The 15,055-nt window shown below is 41.6% G+C and overlaps 1 protein-coding gene across 2 annotated transcripts in view; it reads right to left on the reverse strand.

Annotated features, from left to right (window-relative positions):
- The window catches only part of Il2ra (interleukin 2 receptor subunit alpha), a 54,188-nt gene extending 47,683 nt beyond the window's left edge, over positions 1-6,505 (reverse strand). For both annotated transcript variants that reach the window (XM_028769882.1, XM_028769883.1), the window contains exon 1: positions 6,293-6,505. In XM_028769882.1, the coding sequence (XP_028625715.1) occupies positions 6,293-6,356 (64 nt within the window). In that variant the 5' untranslated portion in view covers positions 6,357-6,505. The remainder of the gene's footprint in view (positions 1-6,292) is intronic.
- Positions 6,506-15,055: the final 8,550 nt, after the last annotated feature.

The following is a 15,055-nucleotide window of genomic DNA, read 5'->3' on the forward strand; positions in this document are numbered from 1 at the left end:
TATATATATATATATATATAACGTATAGTTAGCGACTTGGTTGTTCTGTTCAGCTCCTCAGTCTTCAGTTGACCGCATTGGATGACAGTCCATGTGTACAGCTTCAGCAGAATCATCACACAATACTATCTTCTAAGATTCTCTGTTATTCATAAACACCCTTCAGAGCTAGCTTCTCCAAAAGCCCTTCTCAGAGCATCTTCTTTAATTACCCAGGCTGTAGGCTGCTCTCTGTATTCTGACCACTTATAATATTCATAGGCTGTGTTATATAGACTGTGCAACCTTTGATCAATATTTGATCTTTTCTGGAGTTGTTTCCCATTTTAGTCTCAAGCTCTGTGTAGATAGGTAGTGTGCATTTTGTTTGTTTGTTTGTTTGTTTGTTTTGGTTACATGATGACTTGTTGCTCAGAACTGGGTCCATGCACTGACAACACACATTGAATGTTGGAGCCTGTTTGAACTAGAATTTCAAGCTACCAAATCCCTCTCCAAACAGAATGCTTTATAACAAAATCCCCAGGGGTCTTGTAAAGTTTGAGACGAGCTCCTCTAATCTCAAAGAACAAAAATGAAGCATCAGACTTAGACCAACATGGGAACTATCTGCATTTCTCTTCCTCCTCCCCTTCTTTCTCTCTTCCCCTCTTCCTTCTCTTCTTGTTTGTTCTTTTTAAAAATAGTCTCATTGTGGAGCTCTGTTCTGGTCTCAAACTCACAACCTTCCTGCACCAGTCTTCCAAGTGCAAGGGCCACAGCTATGCATATATAATGTGCCTGGCTTCAGAATTATTCTGTTATTTTACTTCTCAACAGTATTAAATGGATTTCACTCCTCACTGCATCTTCATTGTTTGGAGGGACATAAAAATAATGTCATTGGTACATCTGGTTCTTTTCCCCTGGGAGTCTAACTTCACTGGTCTGAAGAAGTCCCAGCCATCACTTTAACAAGCATTCCAGAAGCATGTTGTCATTGTATCTGGTGTTGAGAAACACAGTTCTACAGAAAGTCTCCAGTGAGACCTGTGTTTTCTTGTTGATAAAGGCAAAGCCCAGGATGATCATAAAATCAAGTAGCTAAAAAATGATGTGAGCAACGTTAAAGTAGAAAACACCCAACACTCTCAGAGATCACTTAATGGTTGTTTTCCCTGCAAATGGGTGATTTCCTTGAAAATGTGGTGGAGAGCTGGAAAGGGAATGGAATGTTGACTCACTGGCAGATGTCGGTTTTCCCTTGGCAGTCTTCCTGATCAGAATCACTCAGCAGATGTTTAGTCTTCATGTTGCAGAACAAAGGCTGTACCTTTTTCTATCCCTATAATGCATTATTCTAACGCATGAATGGATGGCCGCATGGGTAAAAAGATATCACTTCTGAGAATCAGGATAAAGGCATACAAGAGATATTATAATCAAGTCATCAAGAGGCCTGGGTTTACCGGCCAGAAGTGATGCACGCCTTTCATCCCAGCACTCAGGAGACAGAGACAGGTGGATCTCTGAGGTGGTGGCCAGCCTGGTCTACAGAGTGAGTTCTAGGACATCAAGGAACAACAACAACAAAAGAGAGGCCTGAGTTCAAGTCCAGCATTTATTTGAAACCCATTTAGAGATAAAGGACTTATAATATTTTAAAAAAGAATTGTCTTCATTTATGTTTGTGTGTATATATCTCCAGGCCAGAAGAGGTCACCAGATCCAAATAGGCAGTTATAAGACTCCCAACATGGGTACTAGGAACCAAACTCCACAAAAATAGTATACACTCTAACCACAGAGGCATCTCAGGTCTGGGGTTTATAACTTTTTGAAGTAATGCACTGAATAAAGGCTCCCTTTTTTTTCCCTCAGAGGGAATGGCTCAAGATAAAGAGAAGAAAGATACATTCCCACTCCTTTTGTAAAACATAGACATAGTTTGAAGAAAGAAATCCCCATAGCAAGCAAACAAACAAGAGAAGACTTCACCAAAACACAGTGGTGTTTTTACCCCACACCTCCAACCCGAGTAGTATAGAATCAATAACCATACTGCAGTGCAGAGCATTGCCCTCTTGAGAGTGGGAAATAGCCTAGAACCCAGCTATCAGGGTTTGGTCTGCTGATACTGGGTGACCTTTCAATCCATATGGTACCAGGCATGTCTTTGGTTGGGAACTTTTCTTGTTTCCAAAAGTATCTCAGCATAAAAAGGATTTGTGTGTGTGTGTGTGTGTGTGTGTCTTTTTTTTCCCCAGAATTCTTGATGTATAATGATGAAATTGGAAGGGGATTTCAAGATCTCTGCAACAAACTTCTCCTGTTACAGAGAGAAATTTGCTGAGAGCTGTGACTTGCTAGGTCTTGCCTTTGTTTTTTCTAACATCACTAGGTATCTTGTTCCATACTACATGTCTTTAAAAGTTCATTTGCCTCCTAACTCTATTCCTCACTGACCACTGGTGGCATGCTCTATTTCTTAAGGGAATTCAATCTCTATCTGTAAAATGCATGGCCACCATTGGACAATAAGGAAAACAGAGTTAACATGAACAGCCACTGTGTTGGGGTGTGACCTATTCTCATGGTGTTCATTGCTACCACAGGAATGGCGTCCACAAGAAATTACACAAAAGTATCTAGAATTCTCAAAGTTGTGTGTGTGTGTGTGTGTGTGTGTGTATGTGTGTGTGTATGTCCAGGGCTGGGGGGATGGCTCCTTAGGTAAAGTGCTTGTTGCATAAGTATGGGGACCTCAGTTCTGATCCCTAGTACTCACATAATCAGTATATGGCTGGAAAGATAGCTCAGAGGTTAAGAGCACTTGTCACTTTGGCAGAGGACCCAGGTTCGCTTCCCACCACCCACATGGGAGTTGAGACACACACACACACACACACACACACACACACACACACAAAATCAGTCCTAGGAAAGCAGAAATAGGCAGATTCTTGAAACTCTCTGACCAACCAGCTGAGCCTAACCATGCAGTACCAGACCAGCAAGAAACCCCATCTCTAGACAACAACAATAAAACCCCCAAACAATAAGAAAACAAACTCACGTGAATGGCACCTGAGGATTAATACCTAAGTTGACTTTTGGTCTCCATTTACACATTCATCTACATACATATCCACATGAACACACATGTACATACATGAACACGAAAATCCTTGCCTTTGGGAGGGACCGAGTGATGGAGGTGTTGAGCATTAAGAAGATGTTCTTTCAGAGCATAGTCAGTTGACACATAGGTGGATGAAATAAATTATTGCTTTTTCAATGTTCAAAGCTACATGGAGCAGAGACATGGGCTACCTATCAAGCTGTCTATTAAGAACCCTTAGAAACAAATGTCATGACTGCTTTATTAAGTATTTCCAGTGCTTAGCAAAGCCCCATGTCTCCAAGGTCTATTTTGGATGATGAACAAAGCCACAGTAGCTATAACACTGTGGAGAAACTGAAGGAGCACTGTGAAGCGTGCATTTTAATAACAGAGCTGAAGACGGGAAATTCTAGTGTGGGCAGTAGCCTTTACCAGAAGGGATAATTAGACAAGCATATCACCTTAATATGTTTCCACACCTTCTGTCTTTTGACTCTAGAGGGATAAGGATTTGATTACAGAATTCCTAGAATGAAAAATGATCGAGAGGCAGCTCAGAATTTCCACAGTTCTAAGAAAGGTGGCTTCAGTTAGCGGGTGCTGTGTTGGCAACATCAGGGAGAATTCTCTTTTAACCACATCCCAAGGCCAAATGATATAGAGACTAAAAACACCCAGGTTGACTAATATATCCCTTGTACCACATCACAACTTTAAATAGTGGCTTTGGAAATTTTCAGAATGAAAATCTGCCTTATGAATCAGCTAGAAATTGTATCTGTTGACTGTCTTATTTCATTAAAGACCTCTTGCCCCCGAGGAATAGAAGGACTTATTTATTCTTTTAGACTTTTAAAAAATTTAACATTTATTTATCTTTGTATGTAGAGGTATTTAGCCCAGACCTATGTCTATTTGTCATGTGTAGTGCCCGTGGAGACCAGAAGAGGTTCTCAGAATCCCTGGAACTGTAGTTACAGATGGCTCTGCTGAGCCAATATCTTGAGTCCTGGGGTCTCAGCTCTTTGCAAGAGTAATGAGTGCTCTAAACCAATAACGAGCCATCTCTTCAACCCCATTAATTGCTTAAACTGGATTCTTCCTGGAGGATAAAGAAAGCTGAAATGAGATTATCTCTTGCCCTGGGGTAGTTTCTGGGCTACTTGCTGACATCAATAAGCCTGGCCATATTTCTTTCTCTTTCCCACTGAGAACCAAGTTGCCTCTAGACACACCTCCTTGCACCTGATCTCTTTCTATTCTCAGCCAGAGTCACCTCTGGCCTTGTTTCCAATAGAAAAGACAAATGGGATGTGAGCCTTGCAACACTGATATTCTGATTTTGGGGTTACTTCTACTGATTCGTGACACTCACACTGTAAAGTGGTTAGAAGTTGTAATAAAATGTATACATCTGGTTCATCAAATGTACTCTATTAATGGCATTCCCTGACATTTTCAAGTAGTTTTCTGTTGCCTACCAAATGCAACCAAAGCATTTTAAGTTGTGGGCTAGGAATGCAGCCCAGGGTTGGAGTGCTTGCTTAGTGTGCTTAAGGCCTTGGATTTTTATTCCCAACCACACAGGAAAAGAAAAAGATTGAGCTTCCTGTCCAGAGCTTTAATGCCTTTAGCCCCATTCCTATCTTTCTGTTCTTTATGCAATAGCCCCATACTTAGAGAATACACTTATTAACTCTTCAGGCACTTCTATGTCTTGATCCATGTGCTTTCTCATCTAAAATCTTCCCTTATAGAAATTTACCAGTCTTCAAGGCTCCAAAGATACACTATCTTTATGAAGCCTTCTCTGACAGCCCCACACCCCTGTAGCTCTAAGCACACTCCAACCTGTATCATTGTCATTTCTCCATATACATATGCATAAGAAGTAGTGGACAGATGTTTTGCAAAATGAAGTAAATGAGCCCTGTATAAATCAGCCACAGCTCATAACACAAGTTTACTTCAAAGGCTTTCCTCAGAGACAGAATATGTGTAGTATAAAGACTTGGTTGTTCTGACTTGAACTAACCTGGCAAAGACACCATTGAGGGAAAGATGATGTTGAGGGAGAAATCACATTAAAAGCCTCCTGAAATCATAAACATCTTAACTCCAAAGCCAAGATGGTCCTAAGTGGCCCAACACATTGCTTGCCCTCAAGTCAGCAACCAAGCTTTGTGGATAGGTCATAATTTTACTCTTCTTAATACATCTTTTTCTGGGGTCATTTAAAAATAAATTTCTAGAAATTAAGAATATGCAATTGTTGGCTTTAAAATATACATATTTTAGCCTTCTGTGGTGGTATGCACAGAAGCAGGTGGATGTTTATGAGTTTGAGGCCAAACTAGTTTACATGGCATATTCCAGGTAACCCAAGACTACATAGAGAGACACTCCCATCTCTCTGTCTGTCTGTCTGTCTGTCTGTCTGCCTGCCTGTCTATCTACCTACATACTTACCTATCTACCTACCTATCTATTCTATCTATTCTATCTATCTATCTATCTATCTATCTATCTATCTATCTATCTATCATCTATTTCTATATCTATTATCTATCTACCTATCATCTATCTAATGGATCTGAAATATATGATTTCCACAAACCTTACTTCTTTTTCTATATTAACAAGGAAAGAAAAACAGTATTAGGAAATCCACCCTCAATTAAGAAGAGCTGTTTGATGTCTGAGTTGTTGGTGGGTTTTATTTCTTAAAATTATACCTGACAAAAATCCATGATGATGGAATTCATAGTTTGTATACATGTCCACAATGTACACACACAGAAGCTACACCCAGAGGAACAGGGGAAAGTCATGCTCTGAAAATGAGTATATTCATGTTTTCTGAAATTGCCATAAAATGACATTTACAAGAAACTTCCCAAGACAGCAAAACCAAACCACCCCTGGGGATGAAACTTAAAAAGGACTATAAATGAAAAATTCCTTCCTACTATTTAAGAAAGGTTGATAGATTAGGGACCACTGAGGCACAATAAGAGGTCCTAGTGGACCACTGACAAGAGGTAGAACCCATGATTCAACTCCCTCTTCAGAACTTTCCACCTAATTTCTCCCTCTGGTTGTGTAGCTGAGGAGATGTAGGCTTACATTAGTCTTTCCAAGATTCCATTAGTCTTCCCAAGATTCCCAGGGCAGACCCTGGCCCCTTACCTGCCCGCCAGCTGGGAACTATGGTGAATGAGAGAAACCCCAACATCAGTAAACGTGGTTCCATCTTTGAGGCACGTGGAATCAGGATGGAGGAGGGAACTGGAGGGAATTCTCTTCAGTATGTTGGGTCAGCCCCTTTTCTGCATCCTTCTGGGAGAGTGCCCGAACAAGAGCTCCGTCCTCTCAGGCTGTCATCTTGGCTTTTATACAATGTCAATGACAGCCAGGAGTTGCTCTATTTAAGCATTAGGCTGATCTGCTCAGCAGGAAGTTGTGCCTACTCTGTTCTGTGATCTCATATAGGAAGTGTTTTTTGATGACAATATAGTTTGCGGTAATTTTTCAAACCAGGTTTTTTTTTTTTTTTCAAGTTCAATTACTGGGAGGTGTGGGCAGTGTTTGGTGAGAAGGATCGGGCTTCACTTATGAGTCCTTTTTTGTGCTTTGCCTGTACAAGGAAAGGGGGATTCCCTGCCATAGCAGGAGGGGTGAGCAAGCACTTCTTGGCAGTGGTCTCACTTAGAGTTTTGTAAACTGAGTCCTCTAGGGGAAGTCTTCCCCAGAAGACTCAACAAAGACGAGAAGCAAGGTCATGCAAAGGGGTGGAAGGGCAGCATTAGCCAAAGACAGGCATTTCATCCAAATTGGCCTGACCCTAGAGCCCTCTTAGAAGTGTAGCTAAGCTCGAGGCTGTGATGTATGCTTAGAGGAAGAGATGATAAGCATCTGTGTTGGTTCCGTCCATTCGGAGTGCTTTTGAATAATTCCGATGCCCGGCTCATTGCTCCATGGGTGTGGGATCTACAAATGCAGAAGACGGACTATTGCCCAGATGTGTTTGTAGTTGCAATGGAAGATTTTGAGTATAACTTCTCCCACGAGGCCTTTCAGAACCCTTTGTATTCTCTCGTAGTGTCACCGAGCTGTCTTGTCATCCTCTATTGATATGACTTTTTACCTCTAGCCTAGTTGCTGATCACTTTGTTTTGCAAATAAGGTCTGTTGAGATCTTAATTTCCTTCCTTGAGGGAAGAATGCACGCCAGCATATAATCAGTAAATCTATACCATTGGCAGGAGTGTCACAGGCACTTTGAACTCTTAAGAGTCTGAGGATCTTAGGATAAAGGTACTACCCTGTGGGCTCTGGAGACAGGCTACTTCCAATATATTTTTCAAATCATCACTGATTTTATAACACATACGATTCAACTATGACGCATTAAGACACGCGGACATGAATATATAACAAGCATACACTTCAAGCCATTTCAGACAAATGCTTGTGAGCACAAGTCCAAGTTTTGTTTCAAACTTGCTGGAAATAGGTAGTTTCCACTAAGTCCGTGTCAAATACTTCTTCCATGTTAAGAACGAAAAGGTCGTCTAGATGACCCCAATAGATTAATTTAAGAAACATTTGTCTAAGGGTCACTAATGTTCCTTCAGGACAGGCGGTTGGTGGGTCAACTGTATAAAAACTGAGTCTCGGCATATCAGGAAGTTGCTCAACTCTCTTATCAGAAATGTTTGGTACTTCTCAGAAGAAACTGCACGTCATATCAGGCATCAACTATCTGACCCAGATTGCCTCCTCGTAGGTTAGAGGTGAGCCTTTGCTCCTTCTAACGGTAGAAGGTGGTAGTTGCCCAGTGATCATGATGAAGAGTGGGAGACGCTTAGCAAGCAGAACGTTGTGGATGACTATGTTCGGGAGAGACATAAGTGCTGTCCTTGAAGGGTGAATGTAGCCTTCTTAGGTAGGTCCTGTAGGTACAAGTTGTGCTCAACAGCTAACCAGAAGTACAGTTGAGTGGGAGGCTAAAAGAATGTGAGGGTAGAAATGTCAGCTGGATTGATGGTGAGGAGGGCTTTGAAAGACAGAATCTGAGCCACAGGACATGTCCAAACAGGGTGGAACAATGTGCTGGCTGGTTTTATGTCAGTTTGACACAAGCTAAAGTTATCTGAAAGAGGAGGGAACCTCAATTGAGAAAATGCCTCCATAAGATCTGGCTGTAGGGCATTTTCTTAATTTGTGATCGATGGGGGAGGGCCTAGCCTATTATGGGTGTTGCCATCCTTGGGCTGGTGGTCCTGGGTGCTATAAAAAAACGCAGACTGAGGTGTCCATAATGAGCAAGCCAGGAATCACTCCTCCACGGCCTCTGCATCATCTCCTGCCTCCAAATCCCTGCCTTGATTGAGTTCCTGCTGTCATTGCATTCGAAGATGAATTGTTATGTGGAACTGCGAGTGAAATAAATCCTTTCCTCACCAAGTTGCTTTTGGTTATGGTGTTTCATCACAGCAATACTAATCCTAAGTAATATACCCAGGAATGCCAAAACTAGTATGGTATACTGGGAAGAGTAAAATCTCAAGAGAAATGAAGGCTGAGAGATGCAAAAATACTTCCCAAGGCATGAAATGATAAACATCTAAATATATTTATTATGAATGCAAATAACATGGAGGCCTGCTGGCAGAGTGTTTGCATAGGGAAAAATGAATTTGGGAGTAGAGAACTGAGCTTGTAATTAGCAGAAGTCAAATCCACTAGCTTGAGTTAACCACACTGTTATTAAGTAGAAAGATCTACTCCACATACAGTAAGGATTTAATGGTCTCTGTTGGCAGTCTTCTCATCCTCAAAGTATGAGATGGTCTTTGAACATTTGATTCCTAGTCCCCCCCATCCCTACCTCACTAACTTTTAACATAGAGGTTTTGTGGATCAGAGTCAATACTGGAGAGGAAGACAGACATGAACTGAGGGAGAAAGGTGGGGAGAGAAGTCAGATCTCCTTTCACTTCCTTTTCCTGGCCCTCCTGCTTTCTCAAGGTAACTTCAAAAACACCTTGAGCCCCAGAGAGCATAGAGGAGCCCAGGAAAGGAAGAAGCAGAGTGTGTATGAAGGATCAAAGGAAGCCTGAAGGCATGCAGGGGCTAAGGAAACAGAGCTCAGAGGGTGACAGATTCTCCTTGCTGGTGAAACCACCCCACCTTTCTTAAGATTTATTTATTTATTTATATGAGTACTCTGTAGCTGTCTTCAGACATACCAGGAGAAGACATCTAATCCCATTACAGGTGGTAAGCCACTCTGTGGTTGCTGGGAATTGAGCTCAGAACCTCTGGAAGAGCAGTCAATGCTGTTAACCCCTGAGCCATCTCTCCAGCCCCAAACCCCCTTTTATTCATTCTTCTCTATTGCAGATGGTTTCATCCTTCACACAAAATGTTACCAAGATGAGAACTCTACTGAACCCCTTTTTCCCTTCACATCTGAAGCATTTTTTAATGTTTCAAATTATATTTTTTGAGTCAGGGTCTCTCTATGAAGCCTTGGTTGTCCTGGAACTTCTAATGTATACCAACCAGGCTTGAACACACAGAGATCTACTGCCTCTGCCTCCCAAGTGCTGGGACAAAAAGCATATGCTGCCATGCCCAGATTACATTTCCATTATTTTTTCTTGTTGGGTCAGTTTAAAATATTCATATAAACTATTTTGACACAGGTATTTTATAAAACTAGTCATCTTTGCTCTCTGTTTTAAAATCTAATTACTGTGGTTTTGTCTTCTGTTCTGCAGGTTAACTTTCCTCTGATTCCCTCTGGTTCTGAAAGGCCTAATGTCCTATTTAAAAAAAATCAAAAACTACTTTAATGTTTTTCTTTAACATTTTCAAAAAGTTAGGCTTTTTGCTGTTATTTGGTTTGTGGCTGGGGATGGAACCCAGGACCTCACGTGTACTGGTACACGTCCCATCGATGTTAGGGACATGCTCTGTCACTGAGCCACACACCTCCTGACCCAAAGCATTCTTTTAAAAAAAAAAGAAAGGTAATGTTTGTACTCACTTATGAGGTGCGTTATTACACTTCAGTACATACATGCAGTGTGTCATGAGGTAGTCTGGTGATAGCATTTTCATCTTCTTGAATTTTTCATTCCTGTTTATTGAGAACATTCAGCCCTTTTTCTCATAAGCTATTGTAGACTACAGTTATCCTACCATGCTGCAGAACGGTAGAACTACTTTCTTCCCTCTAACTGTGTTTTGGTACCATTATCTATCATTCAAAGGTATCTCCTGATGGGCTGGAGGGATGGCTCAGGAGCTAAGAGCACTAGTGGCTCTTCTTGAGGACTTATGTTTGGTTTCTGGTACCCAGGTAGCAGCTTACACCCATAACTCTAGTTCTAGGGCATCTGACTTTCTCCTCTTACCACCAAGGATACTGCACACACACACACACACACACACACACACACACACACACACACACAGTGAAAAACTCATACATAATAAAAAATAAAGATAATTGGGCTGGAGAGATGGCTCAGTGGTTAAAATCACTGGCTGCTCTTCCAAATGACCAAGGTTCAATCCCCAGCACCTACATGGCAGCTTACAAATATCTGTAATTTTAGTTCCAGGGATTCTGACACATTCACATAGACATACATACAGGCAAAACACCAATGATCATAAAATAAATATAAGTAAGTAAAAACAGATAATTATTTTTTATTTTTTTATTTTTTAAATTTATTTATTTTATGTATATGAGTGCACTGTAGCTGTCTTCAGACACAGAAGAGGGCATCGGATCCCATTACAGATGGTTGTGAGCCACCATGTGGTTCCTGGGAATTGAATTCAGGACCTCTGGAAGAGCAGTCAGTGCTCTTAACTGCTGAGCCATCTCCCCAGTCCCGATAATTATTTTTTAAAACAGGTATCAGTTGGATTATTTTATCATTATTTTCAGTTGTTAAGACATGGTTCAGGATGGGGCATAGTTCAGGAATAGTGTACATGGTTAGCATGTATGAGGATCTGATCCTGAGCATATCTCTGTCTTTTTGCCTCTCTGACATGTTTAACCTGGTAGGCAAGGCTTCGTCAACTAAAGATGCAAAGAGTGAGACTATTTCTGCTATAGAAGAGATGCTGAAGGGCTGTGAGATGGCTCAATGGATAAGGCACTGGCCACACAGGTGTGAAGACTGGAGTGTGAACCTCCAAAACCTAAGGGAAAAGGCAGCACAGTGGCTGCTTATAACTCCAACAATTGGTGGATGGGAAAGGGATCCCCAGAACAAGCTAGCTGGACTCTCTGAATCAGGGGAACTCTGGGTTCAGCAAGAGACTTGCCTCAGAAAATGAAGTAGAAAGTGAGCAAGGAAGACACTGACGTCAGACATGCATGTGGTTGTACACACCGAGGAACTCAGATACACATACATATGTGACCATGTACACATGTGTGCACTCCACATACATAAATATACATAGAAGTGAGTTAATAAGAGAAAACAGAAGAGAAATGTGGTAGATAGATAGTATCTGGATGGAATAGAAAGACTAGGGCAATGTTGGAGCACACCCAAGAGAGTAAAACAATTTCTAAAAAAAACCAAACAACCCCAAAACTAAAACCAAACCAAAGCAAAAAAAAACAAGTTGGTGGTGACACATGTCTTTAATCCCAGGGGCAGAGGCAGGTGGATCTCTGAATTCAAGGCTAGCCTGGTTTAGAGAATGAATTCCAGGGCAGCCAAGCTGCACAGAGAAACCCTGTCTCAAATAAATAAATAAATAAATAAATAAATAAATAAATAATCCTAAAAATCATTTGACAGTAATGGATGGATTGTCTATCAATGTCTTGAGAGAAAGTCCACAGAAAGGAAGAATTGAAACTCAAGTCAAAGCGCTTCATTTCTGTCAACCAGGGCATGGGCTCATGTTGACTGAGCGCTTGCAATTAAGCAAGCTGTTACACTAGACTATGAGGTAAAGAAGTTAAGGCCTCATCACTGCCCATAATCTACCCAAGGAGAAAAAGAAACCAGCCCTTGAAAGGGGAAGCAGTTGCTCACTGATCCTTGGCACTACAGAACTTGCCCATCCTACCTGAGCAACACCACATGAAAGCTCCTTCACACCATCATTTCACTCTCTGAAGAGCCGTGTGCTCATTTGTGGTCTCAGAAGTAGAAGAAGAAAGGAGACAGGAGGGAACGGGGGATGGTGTGGAGGAGGAGAGGGCAGAAAGGAGGGAAGGAGAGAGGAGGGGAGAAGAAAGAAGAGGAGAGAGAAAGGAGAGGAGAAAGGAAGGAAGAATAGAGAGAGGAGGGGTAGGAGAGAGGGCTGAAAAGGGTAAGTATAAAGAGAGGAGAAGAAAATGGAGTTGAGGAGAAGGGAAAGTCAAAAAAGGAGAGAGCTGAGGAGGAAGGGCCCTTCATTTTTTTTGGAGGATGGTTAGTAGCTCAAGGGACCCATAATTTATATATTTATTGCATTTCTGGGTGAGTTAGAGAGGTGGTTTTCAGCCTATGGGGCACCGAGTCTTTAGTATGTAGACACAGGTTTGGATGTCTATTTAAGCGCCCACAATGTCACCTTTACCCAATTCATGTGCTTTTCTAGAATTCAATTCCATAAATACTAGTTAAGGATCTAGAAAGTGGGCCCTCTGCTAGAATGTGTAATCAAAGATGAATTGAAAAGGATTCCTGCTCTCAAAGAGCTGGCAATCTCACCATGGAGACAGGGAGGCAGGAGCAGACAAGACCCTAGTAACTGTAACACATCCCTAAAGGGTAAGTCCCAAAGGAGCCAACAAGGGGAGCATGGTGGGGAAGAGAGGTCTCTGTCTTTGTCAGGTGACCTCTAGAAAGACGGTGTCACTGTGGTTGATAACTTCCATCATTCACAGATATATGGGAACACTTTAGATTCTGCCCTATTTGGCAGCAGACAAACAGGCTTCTTTCTCTCAAACTGGCGTTAAGAGAAGACGGCAGCTAATTCTGTGAAATCTACAGGTGCATCCTGTTATTGTGGCACAGGGTTGAATTTCTCAACTTGTAATTTCCACTAGGTTTTACTAGACAGGGTCCTGTGGAAAACCAGAATCCACTATGCACAAAGGAACTGTCCTCTGTGCAAATGCTGAGCTCCAGAAGGAGCTATCTGACTGGTGAGTTACTCCCCTAATAAAGGACTGGGAGACCAATAGCCTGTGAGACTAACAAACTCAGTCCCCATGCTGAAAACCAAATATCAATTTTGCTATCATTTGCATCTTATGCTAAGTAGTAGACAGATTTCTATTGTGTATGTGTGTGTGACTGTGTGTGCATGAGTGTGTATGTGTGACTGTGTGTGTGCTTGTGTGTATGTGTGACTGTGTGTGTGCTTGTGTGTATGTGTGTGTGACTGTGCATATGTATATTTGTGTATGTGACTGTGTGTGCATGTATATATGTATATGTTTATGTGTGTGTGTGTATGTATATATGTGTATGTGTGTACATGTGCATGCATGCGTGTATTCAAGTGTGCCTGTGCATGTGTGTATGTGTGTATATGAATTTGTGTGTGTCTGCATGTGTGTATGTGTGTGTATGTATGTGTGGCTACGTGTGTATGTGTGTGTGTTCAGGTACATGTGCATGTGCCTGTGTGTTTGTGTGTGCTTGTGTATGTGTGTATGCGTGTGTGTGCATGCATGCGTGTGTGCTCACGTGCATGCACACACACATGAGTGCAGGTGTCTGTGGACCAGAGGAAGTTGCTGTTGGAGTTTCTTCTTCAATCACGCTTCATCAGAGTTTGAAACATGGTCTCTTATTGAGCCTGGGACTTACCAAGTTTTCCTCAACTACTTGGCTATCAAGTCCTGTGTGTCTTCTTAGCACTAAGATAATAGGGCACCACTGACGTTGGGGATGGGCATCACATCTAGGTCTTGATGCTTTTGCTGCAAGTACTTCATTGGCTGATGGGCCTCCCGATCCATGACCCTACTTTCTATTGAGTCTTTGCCACATAAGTGTCAGGAAAGGCCCCCTGACCTCCTCTGACCTGGTTCTAGCTCAATGGTAGACAACAGTATAGCTCAATCTCTCAAGCCAGCACTGATGAACTCTAGGGACTTCTGGAGGGAAAGATTGTGAGGTTCTGCAGCACTGGTCTGTGGGTTTTGGGAGGAAGGTGAAGTCATGTCTGTGTTACCTTTTGTCTAGACATCTATGTAACTATAGCTTTCCAACTGACATCATTGACTCACTATGGTTTTTTCCCAGTGCTGGTAATCAAAAGCAGGGCTGGGCACATGCTAAGCAAGTGCCTAGCCACTGAGCTAGCCCAACACCTCCTTCAGTCTCATCCATTACTTCCAGGCAAGTCTTCCAGAAGAACACATTTCTCCCTCTTTTCCCAAGTTGATCGCATTGAAATTAATCCCAGCTTCTTTGGCCTGATATTTACAAGTTTTCATATTCTGCCTCAGACCTCCCTCTTCAATGTGGCTTCCTCACTTTTTCCTCCACACTCCCTGTTCAACCACTATTCCCACCTTCGCTTTCCTCCTTTTTTTGGTTATCTTTGAAGAGTTGGTAATCCCAAGCTGGCTCTTTTTTTTTTTTTTTAAAGTTAGTGTATAGTAATGATACAAAGAACTGAATTTCATTATGACATGTTCAGACATTCATATAATACACTTGATCATATTTACTTCCTAATTATTTTTCTTTAATTTTTTTCCTTTTATTGAAAATAGATTTTTTTCCATCATGTAATATATCCTGATTATGGCTTCCCTCCCTCTACTCTTCCCAGTTCCCCTTCCCATCCCTTCCACTCCTTCTCTGTCTTTCATTAGAAAACAAATAGGCTTCTGAAGGATGATTACTATACTATACTATACTATACTATACTATACTATACTATACTATACTA

The sequence above is a fragment of the Grammomys surdaster genome, unplaced genomic scaffold (genome assembly GCF_004785775.1).
Source record: "Grammomys surdaster isolate TR1022 unplaced genomic scaffold, NIH_TR_1.0 194, whole genome shotgun sequence".
Taxonomy (NCBI): Eukaryota; Metazoa; Chordata; class Mammalia; order Rodentia; family Muridae; genus Grammomys; species Grammomys surdaster.